Source organism: Engystomops pustulosus, chromosome 1, assembly GCF_040894005.1.
Source record: "Engystomops pustulosus chromosome 1, aEngPut4.maternal, whole genome shotgun sequence".
Lineage (NCBI taxonomy): Eukaryota > Metazoa > Chordata > Amphibia > Anura > Leptodactylidae > Engystomops > Engystomops pustulosus.
This window is the reverse complement of record NC_092411.1, coordinates 275779533-275797773: the sequence shown is the minus strand read 5'-3', so window position 1 is coordinate 275797773 and position 18241 is coordinate 275779533. Positions and strand designations below refer to the sequence as shown.

The following is an 18241-nucleotide window of genomic DNA, read 5'->3' as shown; positions in this document are numbered from 1 at the left end:
ACTATAATACGGCCCCTTTGTACAAGAATATAACTACTATAATACTGCCCTCTATGTACAGGAATATAACTACTATAATACTGCCCCCTATGTACAAGAATATAACTACTATAATACTGCCCTCTATGTACAGGAATATAACTACTATAATACTGCCCCCTATGTACAGGAATATAACTACTATAATACTGCCCCCTATGTACAAGAATATAACTACTATAATACTGCCCCCTATGTACAAGAATATAACTACTATAATACTGCCCTCTATGTACAGGAATATAACTACTATAATACTGCCCCCTATGTACAGGAATATAACTACTATAATAATGCCCCCTATGTACAAGAATATAACTACTATATTACTGCCCCTATGTACAAGAATATAACTACTATAATACTGCTCCCTATGTACAAGAATATAAATACTATAATACTGCCCCTATGTACAAGAATATAACTACTATAATACGGCCCCTTTGTACAAGAATATAACTACTATAATACTGCCCTCTATGTACAGGAATATAACTACTATAATACTGCCCCCTATGTACAAGAATATAACTACTATAATACTGCCCTCTATGTACAGGAATATAACTACTATAATACTGCCCCCTATGTACAGGAATATAACTACTATAATACTGCCCCCTATGTACAAGAATATAACTACTATAATACTGCCCCCTATGTACAAGAATATAACTACTATAATACTGCCCCCTATGTACAGGAATATAACTACTATAATACTGCCCCCTATGTACAAGAATATAACTACTATAATACTGCCCCCTATGCACAAGAATATAACTACTATAATACTGCCCCCTATGCACAAGAATATAACTACTATAATACTGCCCCCTATGTACAAGAATATAACTACTATAATACTGCCCCCTATGTACAAGAATATAACTACTATAATACTCATATATATATATTCAAGAAAAAATATTCAAGAAAAAAACTAATGCTGCCTGTTTACCTACTATAACATAGATTTGCTCTTAGTATAATTTGTACATGAAGAGGAAAGCTATAATGTACTTACCTCCAGATCTTTGGTGATGGGGTGTGAAGGTCCATGAGTAATCAAAAGTATAGCGAAAGCCTTACAGATCATCCCATGGCCAACTTCAATGAGTCCAGCATGCCAGTGTGTCACTCCAGCCCTCATTATGGACATCCCAAGCTGGGCATTATTTGGGTGGTATATTTTTCTGTCAGAAAAAGGGTGGAGCATTAATTAAAACAATGACCCTTATATACAACACCCAACAAAAGCCACCAGGGTGGAATTATAGACTGGGGGGGATATGGTTGATTTCAGGTGATTGGTCCCCAAGGGTAAATATAAAATGTATTTAATAATATGTTTGTCTTATGGTTCTTAATGATATATCAGAAAAGAGCAAAACTGTGTGGCCAACCAATCAGAGTTCAGCTTTCATTTTCCTACATCAGTTTATAAAATGAAAGTTAGGCTCTGATTAGTTGCCTTGAGCACCTTAAGTTACCTTAGTTTGGCTCTCAGATACTTTTCATAAATGATACCCAATTGTAGTATCATTACATGGCTTATGAGGAAGTTCTTCTGAGAAATCATAGACCTCTATAGTTGGAAAACCACATTTCAAATTGATAGTATGATGGGTAGTTGTATGATGGACATATTCTGGACTAGGTGGGAACCCCGCTACCTCCCAGCCCTGGCACAGTGTTCCACAGTAACTAACCACCATGTTAACATCCTCAAGTAGGACCAAAACCCTTCTATGTAAGTTGAGATGTCCACAGTTTGGTGCCTCTAGTTAGGTTGAGTAAAAAAAACAAATATCAAGTTCTTTAAGATGGTCATACATATGATGTTGAGTTGTCGTTCTTCTTTGTGTTTGTTTTTATATCTGTTAAGTCCCTTGTTTTGATGGTCATCAGTTTGTAGCTACTTACAAGTAACCGTCCACCATTTTCTTGGCGTTCTCAGCAGCTTCCTCAAACATCTGAAGGTAGGAGAGCACCTCAGACGCTATGCTTAGGATTCTCAGCATGTAAATATTAGTGTCGGCCAAAACCGGTTCCTGCCTTTTCAGACATTCTCGGCACAGTTTCACCACCTGTCACCAAATTTTGAGAATTTTAGTAGAATTTAGTAGAATTTTTTGAGAATTTTAGTAGAAACTGATAGAACTCACGTAAACCTGGTCATACCTCATGGTAAGATCCTTCAGCTCGAGCTTTGTCTATTTTCTCCAGGGTGTTCTTTGAGAATTGTATTACCTCTTTCACCACATTTTCTGCAGGCTGCAAAATTTAGGAAATTTAGAAAACAAAACTAGGAGATGGAGAATTTTTGACCATAATCCTAAATTTACACAAATTGGTTTCAGGAAGATGATCTGTAATACTCATTACTTACCTTGTTTTCTTCATCTTTGGCTGCCAATAACAGGTCATCCTTGGTCCCCTTTGTGCAGTGTTCACACGTGCAGTCAAAGTAGTACTGTTTCTTCAACTGTAGTCTTCTTTCTTCGCTAAGATTTAGGAAGTCCACATAAGAGACACTTAGCTCTTCTCCCTTGTTGATTTTTCCAAGGGCACGAATCTCGATTCTGTCATTGGATAATCAGAAAACCAATTAGAATTCCAAAATGAGGTTCTGAGAAGACTTCAGTGAAGGCCAGGTAATGTTTGACTCTCCAACTTCCCAGTCTGTGACCTCTATATAACTTTTAGAGGGCCATAGGTTACCTGGCCGATCACCAAAGTCTCTCCGAGTTACGGGAATGAGGATTAGTTTGATGCGTTGATACTCATGCTTCATCGACGTGACCAAACCATAACCATCATCTTCATCATCCCAGTCATAACCATCATCATCATCTACATGTCATCGCATAGGTTAGGATCTCTACAAATGTTTATTTTCTTTTGTGCCTTTCAGAATATTTTACTTTTTTTTTTACCAAAATTTTTCAAATGACCATGCTGCAAAAGATGGCTAATACACATTCACTTTTTAATGGAATTTCCGAAAAGATTGGAAATACAGGAAATTAGCCAAAAGAAAAACTGTGAAATAATTAGTACTCACTTTACAAAAAAAAATCATTGAAGCAAATGTTACTGATGTTATTATTGTTTTTTTTATATTAATATTACTATTATGGAATTTAGATTATCATTAGAGTTAATCGTACACATAGTAATAACGTTCCTTCAATTTAGTAAATTATAGATGAGAGAAATGGTCTACATTCCAGGGACTGGTCTAGAATTTAATCTCAGGCTCCGGTTACGTTGGCTTGAGACCAGGTTAGTCATGTCAAGGGTCTTGGGTTCAAATCCCTTGTGAGATATGTTGTTAAATTGCCTGTAATATTTCTAGGCATCTCAGAAGCAGCGTGAGAGCGCTGACAGGAGATTATCCCTAGGCACAGACGAGAGGCGGCCATTTTGGAGTGGACTGTTTTGTTTAGTCACTCAGTCACCCATCTGTACTTGAATTGTACAAAATCAACCAAAATTGGGGCAAAGTAAGTGGCATCTGTAATAAAGAATTAAGCATAACTTGCTATGGAATTCATTGGTGTGGCACTGGTGTAACGCAAGGCCAGTTATTATGTTGCTGATGTAACATTATCGATGCAACGAAGAAAACAAATGCCAAAGTAGGACAGGAGCAGTCGTGCTGGAGCAGCGTTCAAGATAAGTTGTCTGCCTTTACTCTAATCTTGTTCAATCTTGGACATCATGAGTTCACAGGACCTGCTTCATCCAATGAGTGGCCTTCTTGGACCCTATGAAGTCACTTCCTTTTTCCTGGGAAGTTCACTATCTTTATTGCTCCCCGGTCTGAGGAGATCACTCAATGGCTGAAGTAGGTCCCATGACCTCAGGTTTCTTCTTTCGCACCTTGGAACCTAAAAAATTATACATAGTAAAGTAAAGTCACCTCCCTCTCCCAGCATGCATAATTAGTAGCCTGGAGCACCAGACATCTTGTCCCTGCACTCCATGCTGCTAATTCTAGGTGATCCCGGCGTGTCAAGACTAGCGACAGACAGCGCCAGGATCAAGATGAAGAGGAGTGGAGGTGAGTATTTCTAGCCTAATTTTGTTTTTAAAGAAAGTCTAATCAACACTGTGTTAGGAATATAGGAATATACTCATCAGAAAAGCTATCCATGCTGTCTACCTTCATCATTGGAAAATTAAACCATGGCTATCTATTCAATTTGGCATCATTAATATGTAAGAAAACTTTTGTGGACTTTAGTATTTTTATTCTTGTTAGAAATCATTAGTTGGTCAGATTCACATGGCTAAGATGTTGGCTAACGATGACAATGCTCCATGCTTTCAGAGGCCCACATCGGACATCATTGTGCACCAAATATTCAGTGAGGTGGGAGGTGGAATACACAGAACAGGGGATGGAATTAGAACGGGATTGTCGGTATTAATGGAGGTCTCATACATTGTGAAGTTATACGTGGAGGGAGATATTTGCGGAAGTCGATGGGTTTTGTCAATGGGAGTGGAGACATTGGGGCACATTTACTTACCCGGTCCATTCGCGTTCCAGCGGCGGCTTCTCCGCTCTGGATTCGGGTCCGGCCGGGATTTAATAAGGTAGTTCTTCCGCCGTCCACCAGGTGGCGCTGCTGCGCTGAAAGTAAACTCATCGCGCCGGAATGCACCGAGCTGGACCAGGTGAAGGTAAGCGGTCCTTATGCGACACATTTTCGGTTTTTAAATGCGGCGGTTTTTCCGAATACGTCGGGTTTTCGTTCGGCCACGCCCCCCGATTTCCGTCGCGCGCATGCCAGCGCCGATGCGCCACAATCCGATCGCGTGCGCCAAAATCCCGGGGCAATTTAAGTACAAGCGGCGCAAAACGGAAATATTCGGGTAACACGTCGGGAAAACGCGAATCGGGCCCTTAATAAATGACCCCCATTGTGTGGGTTACTGATTCCAATGAGAAACAAGAGGGGGAGGAGTGAGAGATTTCACGATACTTGTGACACCGACCCACCTCATCTGTGTATGATACATTGATTTAACAGCCTCATGACTGAAAAACAAAACAAGAGTCTACAATGGGTACAACAATTTCCATCGAAAGGGTGGGAGGATCTGGGATCAAAATATAAATGGGGGCTATGCATCAAGTTCCAGTTTTGGGACAAATTTTGTAAATAATTTTCTATGTATTAGATGTTTATTACTGTATAGCCAATAATCCTCTTTTTTGTATATTTAATGTACTGAATAGAGAATAACAAATTTGTAAGAGTTTGATACATAGCCTGTAACAATGATATTTGTACATCCATTGGACACCATATTTTTACATTACCTTATTAGGAATACATTTCCTGTTGCCCAAAAAATCTATTAAATTAAAAAAATTGGACGTACACCAGCACAAACTTGACTCCATTCAAGTGTCAATTGAGGACAAGGGATTGTCATTCTCATGATAGTTGGGGGCAGGGTCAGCCTGGGGTATGATGGAGCTACTAGAGATCGTGATCAATAGAATTCAACCTTTATACATAAAATCCCCATGTGGGATGTATAAATAAGATCTAAAATTTTATAATATTTGTGAATTGTCAAGTGATTGCTTAATTTCCATATTGGTTTGTCTTCTGCTAGATCTTTGAGGTCCATTATAATGTGTTAGAGCCTGGACCCACTGGAGGATTTTCTGGTAGAGATGGGCAGGCCCAACATTCGGGGGTACCCTCCTGGCCAATCATAGCCATGGCTAATTGTTTAAGGCATCAATTTGCCGGATTGGCTGTTCAGTCGCCAGTCTGGCAATATGTCCGGGTCGCACAGCCGAACCCACAAGCAAACGTCTAGTGCAGTGATTTTCAACCTGTGTGCCGTGGCACACTAGTGTGCCGCGACACATGGTCGGGTGTGCCGCGGGGAAATTTCCCCAAACTATGATGCCCCCCTGTGTTTTGTTTCCCGGCAATGTGCAGCGATGCGCAGTCACGGCTTCTTACAATGTAGGAGACGTGTACAATAACACATGCGCAAGCTTTGAACCTCGTGCGACAAAATGACGTCACTGAGGCCAGCGCATCATCCTGAGAGCAGAGAGACTCCCGCATTTGCCCACCGCCAAGGTAATGCCCACCAATAATGCTGACTATATGAGCTTTTGCCTGAGTATATGAACTGTTGGCAGAATACTCAGCATATGAGCTGGTACTTGTAGTACTCCAGCAGTATACTGCATATAACAATAAGAAATGTAACATGAGAAATACTATAGTCATGAGGCTGGAGTACTACAAGTACCAGCTCATATGCTGAGTATATGAGCTGGCACTTGTACTCTGGCCTCATGGCCGTAGTACTTCTCATTGTACCCATTTATTTTGCAGTATATGAGCCACATAATAATCAGCACCATATACTAAAAACAGGGAGAAACTGAGAACTGTTGAGGAAGAGCTTTGTGTGTGTCTTTCCACCATTCCTGCCAGGATATCCCTTTTGTGTTTATCGAAACAGGCCCACGTTTCACACTGAGTGAGTAAAATAAATTTAGAATCTATATTATTAACTATATGTATAATATGACTGTTTTAGTGTCATCTTGGTTGGTGGTGTGCCCCAGGATTTTCTAAGTATAAAAAGTGTGCCGCGGCTCAAAAAAGGTTGAAAATCACTGGTCTAGTGCACTCGTCTCTATTGTCTGGTATTCTCGTCAGCCAGTCCAACCTTAGTTTGGCGTCCCAAAGGTCAAGCAACAACCTCTAATGTATAACCAATGTTATTTATTGGAGGGATAATTTCCCTTTTCACCAAAACGAAGTTGTAACTTGAAAGTCCTGGGCCTAGTGCAAAAACGGTAACTGATTGGGGTTTAAGCCTGAGTTAGATATCTAATATAGTCTGAGGCCTCGCAGAAAACCCATTAAATTCTGAATTCATCTCCGGATGTGAATATAATATAAAAATGATGTAACATAAGTCAACTTCAGCAATAATATGAAAAAAAAACAGCTCCCACCTGCTATGTCCTATCAGCTAATAACACAGTACAGCTAGGTTAAGCGTGGGAGGTGACATGTCTGTGAATGAAATGTCATAGAAATGTCAAGGGATAAGAGCACACAAGGTTACCCTTTATAAATTGGCTTTATTTCTGTGACTGGAACTAACTCACTAATAGAGAGGAACAGATATTCATATGTCACAGCTCCCTGTAATGGACCGAGCCAAAACGATTTGGCTGATGATCGGTAAGATAGTATTATAGAACATACTTCCACATCGCCTCGTTGTTTACCCTGGTTCAGGGAAATCCAATAAGAACCTCATAATAGTTTGCCACATTGAAACCTTCGAAAACCAAACTAGACCCACCCCCAAGATGTCATAAATGTTCCTCTAGAAGCTTAATCACCTTATCTTTAATGCTCACTTGGTTACTTTCCATTACTTTAGCTGCCTACTCCCTTTTTTTTTGTAGCCCAACACATATTGTCCAAATTCCTTATATTCAGTGGACTAGTTCCCTAGAGCTGGATGTTTACGTTTACGTGAAATATTTTTCGATGCAACAATATATATTTTACGAAGAATGACTCTACTTACTTGCCGTTGTTGAAGATCACCGTGCAGTTTGGCCAACAGTCATGGTTAACAAGGCAAAGATTTGGGAAAATTCCAACTCCGACAGCTTGAAGGCCTCTCTGATCACTTAAAGTAAATCCATTACAGCTTATCTTTCCATGTAAACACAGCAGGGGGGAGGTAGGGAGACACAGAGAAGATAACCATTAGTGAGGAAATGTGCCACCTGATACCACAACATGTCTAATAAAACAAATGCCTAAGCTACAAGACATACCCACTAATAAAAAATTGTAGCAACTTCATATCCATCAATGTCAACACTTTACAGGTACCCAATGGCATCTTTACAAGACGTAATACAGAAGTATACTTATAATCTTTCGAAACACTATAGTGTGAGTTTATTGGAGTAGTTGGAGGTTTCCAATACTGATGACACAGAAAGTAGGTCTGTTGGATCTCATGGGTAGTTATGTTACAACTAAGAACCGGTGTTAGTGGAGGGGGGAGTTGGGGGGGGGGAATGTTTATATGTTCAGAATCAATGCTTTATATTTACAGTTGAACTGGTGCTATTTGTATATGTATACTGTAATACACATATGCTTTAATAAAAGTTATCTGATTTAAAAAAAAAGAACCGGTGTTAGTTCGAAATGCGCCAACAGTATCTATTTTTCCCTTTTTTTAAAATTTTTAATGTACATTTTCAAATTTTTAGCTGGTTATGCTGGTGAGCCTCAGCGGTAGTGCCCTTTCTAGAATAATCTTTTGGGCCCCCCACTTTTCATCACAATAAAAAATTTATTATATATCCCATTAAGCTATAGGCTATCTTTGTTAAAATCCAAGACCATATTTTAAAATTTTTTGCAGTCTAATTGAAAGAGTAGCAAAATATAATCTTTCTGTTGAAGTTGTTGCATGTGGGCTTGCTTTTTGCAGGACTAGTGGGATTTCTCAATGACATAACTTTCTTTATTTGCTTCTTTACTTTCATTATTTTGTAAATGCAAAAAAAAAAATGTTGACCCATATTTGACTTATCGCAATCAGAAATACAAGATCTAAACAACTTAATTGTTAGTAGAGAAGTAAAGATGTAAATGGATATCAGGAAGTGAATCAGACTTTGCGAGAAAGCACATTTCTATATTCTCCTTTATGTACCAAAAGGTGCAATGTTTTCTACTACAACAATGCCTCTAGGGTCAATGCTTTAAAATTTGGTATAACAGAGGAAAATCCAAAATTTTCCATAAATTATATTCCAAAAATATTGTGCCTCTAATGCACACTATGGGGGTTATTTATCATTGGTTTTACTGTTGTAAAAAAGTCTCAAAGTAGTTGCATTGATGTTTTTGAGACTTCTCACTGCTAAAAAGTCTCACAGGGCCATTTACACCTCTTCATTAATATGGCGTAAAGATAGAACTACTGCTACTGCAAAGCAACGCAAAGACAGATTCATGACTTGAGACTTTTGCAAAAAAAAAGTCTCATTTTTACTCCAGCATTTTGAGACTTTTTTGGGGCTTTTGAAAACAAAGAATCCCAAACAGAAAATAGATCATAAGAACAGTTATTAAAAGGCCAAAGCAACTTTAATGAATATGATGGAACCGGAGCTTCACAAATAGACCTTAGAACTGTCCATCAAAGTCAATAAGCTCCATTAAATTTTAACTGAATGATGATTTGCAGACATCCTTTAAAAAATCCCAACTATGTCCATCATGTCTCAAGTCTGAATGAACTGAAATTGTCATTATATTTGAGGCTCATTTATTTTAACAAATCAGCTCCAGAATATCGAGTGATTGTTTACTGCTTTCATCAAAATATTGTTCCAATTTGCAATACTTTGGTTCCCCCCCATTTAAGACTTACCACTCCAAACAGGTGTGAGATATACTGCATGCCATACTGTTTGCTCTGGCTGGGCCAATAATCCAGAAAGGTCTGGACATCTTCCATCAGTCCGTTCTTCTCCTCTGAATCAAAGTCTTCTATGTGGCTTTGTAGGTCATCGACGGAGACTAAACATCCCTCTGTTTGGCCACCTCCTTCCCTCTCTATCCTCCATAAGATCCTCGCCGCAAGCCTGGTTACAGTACAGACATCATTCATTAATGTTCATAATATACATTGCCCAATATTTCACACCATGTTGTGTAATGAGCACCCAGAATATATAATGTGTAAAACTATGCAGTCATGCCTTTATACGTTTATGGAAGACTACTGGCCCTCTGTTATGTCCCAAGCTGCCATGTAATGCCCCCCTGCAATGGTACCAATTAGAGATGAGCGAGCACTAAAATGCTCGGGTACTCGTTATTCGAGACGAACTTTTCCCGATGCTCGAGTGCTCGTCTCGAATAACGAGCCCCATTGAAGTCAATGGGAGACTCGAGCATTTTTCAAGGGGACCAAGGCTCTGCACAGGGATGCTTGGCCAAACACCTGGGAACCTCAGAAAAGGATGGAAACACCACGGAAATGGACAGGAAACAGCAGGGGCAGCTTAATCGCACCATTATGCCAAAATTATGGGCAACAGCATGGCCATGACAGAGTGACAGAAGGAAGCTAGATAGCATCTAAAACATCCAATAATTGACCCTGACACTATAGGGGACGGCATGCAGAGGCAGCGGCAGGCTAGAGAGTGTCATGGCGACATACCCTAAATGGACTCAGGCTTCAAACCAATGGGTGGCAGAGAGGAACCAAAGGAGGTGAGCAAGAAGCGCTCAAATAATATCTGTACATGATAAAAGTTTGCCAGTATATTTTGTGGATTACACAGCAGGGTGGCGACAAAGTTAACATGGAAGCCATGAAAACAACCCAAAATTCTGCCTGACACAGCTCGTTTGATAAGGGGACCATGTATGGAAGCAGTGAACTAGTAGTAGATTAAAGGTGCTGCAGTTAAAACTATGTTAGTTGGATCTTGGCATGGAGCTGGCGCTCCGCTGCCAGGCGAGCTTTCGCCAATCCAAGCCCCTGTCTCTAGGCTACTCCCCAAACAGCACTTCTAAGAACCTTTTGTATAAGATCAAGTGTAGTAGCTTTCTTATAAGTTTGGGATATGGCGGGTGAGGGGAATGTAAACAGATGCGCAAGAAGCGCTGAAATAATATCGGTTAATCATAAAAGTTTGCCAGTATATTTTGTGGATAACACAGCAGGGTGGCGACAAAGTTAACAACTTTGATGTGGAATCCATGAAAACAACCCAAATTTCTGCCTGACACACCTCGTTTGATAAGGGGACGATGTATGGAGGCAGCTATATGGACGACTTTTGGAGGTAGCAATGGAGACAACGTGTGGAGGCTGCTATGGAGACGATTTAATTTGGATAGTGCCTGTATGTGGCAGTCCAAAAAAGTTTTCAAACCAGAGGAGCAGGTAGGTGGCCCTCCAGAAAAATGGAATAGATTGAGTGCCTGTATGTGGCAGTCCAAAAAAGTTTTCAAACCAGAGGAGCAGGTAGGTGGCCCTCCAGAAAAATGAAATAGACTGAGTGCCTGTATGTGGCAGTCCAAAAAAGTTTTCAAACCAGAGGAGCAGGTAGGTGGCCCTCCAGAAAAATTGAATAGATTGAGTGCCTGTATGTGGCACTCCCAAAAATTGTTTAAAACAGAGGACCGGGTAGGTGGCCCTCCAGAAAAATTAAATGCATAAAGTACTATAGCTAGAGCCAGTGGGCCCTGTCAAAAAATAGCCAGTTTCCTCTGCTTTAGTGTACAAAGAGGAGGAGAAGGAGGAAAATGAGGAGGAGGAGGAGTGCATAAATTATTCAGGTTGAGCTTCCTTCACCTGGTGGAGATTGGAAATTATGAGAAATCCAGGCTTTATTCATCTTGATAAGCGTCAGCCTGTCAGCGCTGTCAGTCGACAGGCGTGTACGCTTATCGGTGATGATGCCACCAGCTGCACTGAAAACCCGCTCAGACAAGACGCTAGCGGCAGGGCAGGCAAGAACCTCCAAGGCGTACAGCGCCAGTTCGTGCCACATGTCCAGCTTTGAAACCCAGTAGTTGTAGGGAGCTGTGTGATCATTTAGGACGATGGTATGGTCAGCTACGTACTCCCTCACCATCTTTCTGTAAAGATCAGCCCTACTCTGCCGAGACTGGGGACAGGTGACAGTGTCTTGCTGGGGTGACATAAAGCTGGCAAAAGCCTTGTAAAGCGTACCCTTGCCAGTGCTGGACAAGCTGCCTGCTCGCCTACTCTCCCTCGCTACTTGTCCCGCAGAACTACGCACTCTGCCGCTAGCGCTGTCAGAAGGGAAATACTGTTTCAGCTTGTGCACCAGGGCCTGCTGGTATTCATGCATTCTCACACTCCTTTCCTCTCCAGGGATGAGAGTGGAAAGATTTTGCTTGTACCGTGGGTCCAGGAGAGTGAATACCCAGTAATCGGAGCTGGAATAAATTCTCTGAACGCGAGGGTCACGGGATAGGCAGCCTAGCATGAAATCTGCCATATGCGCCAGAGTCCCAACGCGCAAGAATTCACTCCCCTCACTGGCCTGACTGCCCATTTCCTCCTCCTCCAACTCCTCCAACTCCTCTTCTTCTGCCCATACACGCTGAACAGTGAATGTCTGAGCAATGCTCCCCTCTTGTGTCTCGCCAACATTCTCCTCCTCTTCCTCCTCATCCTCCTCCACCTCCTCCGATATGCGCTGAGAAACAGACCTGAGGGTGCTTTGGCTATCAACAAGGGAATCTTCTTCCCCCGTCTCTTGTGACGAGCGCAAAGCTTCCGACTTCATGCTGATCAGAGAGTTTTTCAACAGGCCAAGCAGCGGGATGGTGAGGCTGATGATGGCGGCATCGCCACTGACCATCTGTGTTGACTCCTCAAAGTTACTCAGCACCTGACAGATATCAGACATCCACGTCCACTGCTCATTGTAGACTTGAGGAAGCTGACTGACCTGACTACCAGTTCTGGTGGAAGTTGACATCTGGCAGTCTACAATCGCTCTGCGCTGCTGGTAAACTCTGGATAACATGGTTAATGTTGAATTCCACCTCGTGGGCACGTCGCACAACAGTCCGTGAGCGGGCAGTTGGAGGCGGCGCTGCGCTGCCCTGAGAGTGGCAGCATCTGTGCTGGACTTCCTGAAATGCGCACAGATGCGGCGCACCTTCGTGAGCAAATCTGACAGATTGGGGTATGTCTTGAGGAAACGCTGAACTATCAGATTTAACACATGGACCAGGCATGGCACATGTGTCAGTCTCCCGAGTTGCAGAGCCGCCACCAGGTTACGGCCGTTGTCACACACAACCATGCCTGGCTTCAGGTTCAGCGGTGCCAGCCACAGATCAGTCTGCGCCGTGATGCCCTGTAATAGCTCTTGGGCGGTGTGCCTTTTATCGCCTAGGCTCAGCAGTTTGAGCACCTCCTGCTGTCGCTTAGCGACGGCACTGCTGCTGTGCCTAGAGCTAGCGACTGATGGCGCCATGCCCACGGATGGTAGTTCGGAGGAGGAGGTGGAGGAGGGGTGGGAGGAGGAGGAGGCATAGTAGGCCTTTGAGACCTGGACCGAGGTAGGCCCCGCAATCCTCGGTGTCGGCAGTATATGACCAGCCCCAGGGTCAGACTCGGTCCCAGCCTCCACCAAGTTAACCCAATGTGCCGTCAGCGATATATAGTGGCCCTGCCCGGCAGCACTCGTCCACGTGTCCGTGGTCAGGTGGACCTTGTCAGAAACGGCGTTGGTCAGGGCACGGATGATGTTGTCTGACACGTGCTGGTGCAGGGCTGTGACGGCACATCGGGAAAAGTAGTGGCGGCTGGGGACCGAATACCGAGGGGCGGCCGCCGCCATGAGGTTGCGAAAGGCCTCGGTCTCTACTAGCCTATAGGGCAGCATCTCCAGGCTAAGCAATCTGGAGATGTGGACATTAAGGGCTTGGGCGTGCGGGTGGGTTGCACTATATTTTCTTTTCCTCTCCAGCGTCTGGGGTATGGAGAGCTGAACGCTGGTGGATGCTGTGGAGGATCGTGGAGGCGACGATGGGGTTTTTGTGCCAGGGTCCTGGGCAGGGGGCTGACTATCAGCTGACACAGGGGAAAGAGCAGTGGTGTGCACGGCCGGAGGTGAACGGGCTTGGTGCCACTGATTCGGGTGTTTAGCATTCATATGCCTGCGCATACTGGTGGTAGTTAAGCTAGTAGTGGTGGAACCCCTGCTGATCCTGGTTTGGCAAAGGTTGCACACCACAGTCCGTCGGTCATCCGGTGTTTCCTTAAAGAACCTCCAGACTTCTGAAAATCTAGCCCTCGCCGCGGGAGCCCTCGCCACGGGAGCTTCACTACGTGACACATTTGCCGCTGATGCACCTGCTCTGGCCCTGCCTCTCCGTCTGGCCCCACCACTGCCTCTTCCAACCTGTTCTGCTATAGGACTCTCCTCCGTCTCAGAAGCACTGTGTTCACCCGGCCTCTCAACCCAGCTTGGGTCTGTCACCTCATCATCCTCCGATCCCTCAGTCTGCTCCCCCCTCGGACTTCCTGCCCTGACAACAACTTCACCACTGTCTGACAACCGTGTCTCCTCATCGTCGGACACCTCTTTACACACTTCTTCCACTACGTCAAGAAGGTCATCATCACCCACAGACTGCAACTGGTGGAAAACCTGGGCATCGGAAAATTGCTCAGCAGCAACCGGACAAGTGGTTTGTGACTGTGGGAAGGGTCCAGAAAACAGTTCCTCAGAGTATGCCGGTTCAAATGCCAAATTTTCCTGGGAGGGGGCAGACTGGGGGGGAGGAGGCTGAGGTGCAGGAGCTGGAGGAGTGCCGATTTCGGTGACATGGGTGGACTGCGTGGAAGACTGACTGGTGGACAAATTGCTCGAAGCATTGTCGGCAATCCACGACATCACCTGTTCGCACTGTTCTGGCCTCAACAGTGCTCTACCACGAGTCCCAGTAACTTCAGACATGATGAACCTAGGGAGTGTAGCTCTGCGGCGTTCCCCTGCTCCCTCATCAGCAGGTGGTGTCTCACCCCACCCAGGACCACGGCCTCTGACCCCTGCAGTAGATGGACGCCCACGTCCCCGCCCTCGTCCTCTACCCCTAGCCCTCGGGTTAAACATTTTGAAAATGAAAGTTATATAACTTTAATTTTTTTTTTAACTTTTTTTGTGTTTTTTTGTGTTTTTTAGTTTTTTTTGTGTTTTTTAGTTTTTTAAACCAAACAATGCTATCCTATTGCTATGGCTATTTTCTAGCCAAGTATGAAAGCACACTGATGAGATGACGCTGAGTTATGAAAAAATAAACGTAAAATAAAAAGGAAATGGCAGACTGTGCCTAATTGAAATCCAACCCCTAATAAATTTTCCCACTTCGGTCTTTGCGATGGATATGTGCGTCACTAAGCGCTAAACACAGCGGTCGCAAGTCTCACTCCAAATTCCTCACAATTGGCTAGTATATGCACTGCAGCAAGGACAGCCACCAGCAGATCAACCAGAAATAAAATATATATAACGCTATTGTAGGCGTAAGTAAGCCGTTTGGATTCTCCTTTGGCTATTTTCTAGCCAAGTATGAAAGCACACTGATGAGATGACGCTGAGTTATGAAAAAATAAACGTAAAATAAAAAGGAAATGGCAGACTGTGCCTAATTGAAATCCAACCCCTAATAAATTTTCCCACTTCGGTCTTTGCGATGGATATGTGCGTCACTAAGCGCTAAACACAGCGGTCGCAAGTCTCACTCCAAATTCCTCACAATTGGCTAGTATATGCACTGCAGCAAGGACAGCCACCAGCAGATCAACCAGAAATAAAATATATATAACGCTATTGTAGGCGTAAGTAAGCCGTTTGGATTCTCCTTTGGCTATTTTCTAGCCAAGTATGAAAGCACACTGATGAGATGACGCTGAGTTATGAAAAAATAAACGTAAAATAAAAAGGAAATGGCAGACTGTGCCTAATTGAAATCCAACCCCTAATAAATTTTCCCACTTCGGTCTTTGCGATGGATATGTGCGTCACTAAGCGCTAAACACAGCGGTCGCAAGTCTCACTCCAAATTCCTCACAATTGGCTAGTATATGCACTGCAGCAAGTACAGCCACCAGCAGATCAACCAGAAATAAAATATATATAACGCTATTGTAGGCGTAAGTAAGCCGTTTGGATTCTCCTTTGGCTATTTTCTAGCCAAGTATGAAAGCACACTGATGAGATGACGCTGAGTTATGAAAAAATAAACGTAAAATAAAAAGGAAATGACAGACTGTGCCTAATTGAAATCCAACCCCTAATAAATTTTCCCACTTTGGTGTTTGAGGTGGATATGTGTGTCACTAAGAGCTAAACACAACGGTAGCAAGTCCCCCTGCAAATTCCTCACAAAATGGTACTAGCTGCACTACTAGTGCCAGCAAGCCCAGCCACAAGCAAACAAAAAAAAAAAAAAGTATAACGTTATTGTAGCCCTAAGAAGGGCTGTTGGGTTCTTGTTGAATCACTCCTGCCTAACAGTAATCTACTAGCACCCTAACGCTGTCCCTGACCAGCAGCAGCTCTCTCCCTAGCGGCATCCAGACACAGAATGATCCGAGCAGCGCGGGCAGCGGCTAGTCTATCCCAGGGTCACCTGATCTGGCCAGCCAACCACTGCTATCGACGTGTAAGGGTACCACGTCATGCTGGGTGGAGTGCAGAGTCTCCTGGCTTGTGATTGGCTCTGTTTCTGGCCGCCAAAAAGCAAAACGGCGGGAGCTGCCATTTTCTCGAGCGGGCGAAGTATTCGTCCGAGCAACGAGCAGTTTCGAGTACGCTAATGCTCGAACGAGCATCAAGCTCGGACGAGTATGTTCGCTCATCTCTAGTACCAATGCTTCATAGTGGAGGTCTCCTCCCTCTGAAACCCATTAGATACCAAGGTTACTATTGACCATGACATGTAAGAGGTTGAACACTCAAAATCTGAATTTTTCTGTGTGCTAACAGAAGGCGTCCAACTATGACCACCATATGAGCTGTATGTACCGGAATAAAGCCCCTTAGCGACTGTTGTAAAAAGCATATGGGTGGTCACTTACTAGTTAAGCTACAATTACAGATTAGATGATCATTGAGCAAACGCTCTGGTATTGATGGGACCAGCTGCCCATCTAACGTGACATCTTTCCTCCAACTGTTCCACTACAACAAATGTAGGATATGTCGGAATTGACCATGCTCAATCCTTGGTTCTCTCGGGAGATACACCACCTCTACAGGAATCTGTGGCTTATTCCTCTCTGTACACTGAGAAAACATGTACACTCATCCCAGTGTGCATATGTATGAGGAGTCAGAGAGAATAGTAGATGAGTGAACAATTGATAGTTGCTCAGTGACCAAGAACCAAAAATTGGTCAAAACGAAGCAGAAGACATTGTAGATATTTTGGCTTAAATCTGTCCAGGAATTGATCTAAATGATCCCAACACCCTGTGAATTTGTGGCTCTACCAAGTCAGAAAGTCAGATCACATTATCAAGATTTAACGGAGCCAGAAGATTATGTAAGTGCAGGTGACTTTGATGGACCACAGGTTCCTCAGGTTCTACAGAAGGCTTCAATTAGAAGTGCACCCCTTACCTGATGTTGTCATTCGGAGCTTTGCCGTGTTTCTTGATGGCCGCGCACTCATATTTGTGGTTTACCCAGGAGTCCTTCTGACAAGTACGGTCACAGTAATGAGCAAATTTACACTGTCCACAACGCTGGAGATTTTCTTGCCTCTTGAAGCATGAATGGCACACACAATGTGTGAGGCTGAAAAGATAATTATAACATGACATGTACTATATATAGAAAACAAATAAAAGCAGTACAAGATAGGTTCCGTAGGATTGTTCTTAAGTTGAATTAGTATGTAAGTCAGAACTTTATATTTTATAATTGTAGCTCCAGACAAATTTTTTTTGGCCTCTGTGACAATTGGATTTTAAAAAATGTTGGGTTGTCATAAGAACCAGGATTAATAATAAATCTTCATTACAGACACCTGTGATAACTGTTATAGATGTTTATTGTAGCCTAGGACTAAAGTACAGTAACTTACCAACATCCAGAGGTCCGTTTGTAACTAGGGGTCGTCTGTGAGTTGGGTGTTCTAAGTAGGGGACCGCCTACTATGTATGCCTATGTATTTGTTGTTGTGTGATATTCATCATCTGCTTCCGCAGGGCACTTTAAACTTCAATGAAGTGATCATCAGTGTGGGATTTGGCCAAAGGATTCCTTTCTGTGACTCTTCCAGTCCCTGTGTGTATCTGCTACAACCTGCTGATGGCACTCAGTGACACTGCCAGCTCAGTGACCACCTACATCTGAGAATATCCAGCTTGAGAGGTACTGTTGATAAATACTTAGGTGTAGTCTTGGTCTCATGATGTTAAATTGAGAACAGCATGATGAGGAGGACTGTTTAAAGGGAACCTGTTAAGTAGGGGACCGCCTGTAAGTCCCAGCACAATCACTTTTGAGACGTGTTTTAACTGCTTTAACATTTTTAGGCATAATGAAACTATTTTTAAACTAGTTTTTTAACATTTTTTTAAC

General features: G+C 43.1%; 1 protein-coding gene across 2 annotated transcripts in view; it reads right to left on the bottom strand.

Moving 5' to 3' along the window:
• The window catches only part of SMYD1 (SET and MYND domain containing 1), a 39918-nt gene that overhangs the window by 15011 nt on the left and 6666 nt on the right, over positions 1 to 18241 (bottom strand). Inside the window, exons 2-9 of one of the 2 annotated variants that reach the window (XM_072126288.1) lie at positions 17276 to 17452; positions 9517 to 9730; positions 7642 to 7772; positions 5054 to 5092; positions 2432 to 2624; positions 2224 to 2316; positions 1966 to 2129; positions 1067 to 1235 (exon numbers count right to left, since the gene is read on the bottom strand). In XM_072126288.1, coding sequence (XP_071982389.1) covers positions 1067 to 1235; positions 1966 to 2129; positions 2224 to 2316; positions 2432 to 2624; positions 5054 to 5092; positions 7642 to 7772; positions 9517 to 9730; positions 17276 to 17452 — 1180 coding nt within the window. The remainder of the gene's footprint in view (positions 1 to 1066; positions 1236 to 1965; positions 2130 to 2223; positions 2317 to 2431; positions 2625 to 5053; positions 5093 to 7641; positions 7773 to 9516; positions 9731 to 17275; positions 17453 to 18241) is intronic. The other variant, XM_072126289.1, reaches the window with a different exon arrangement.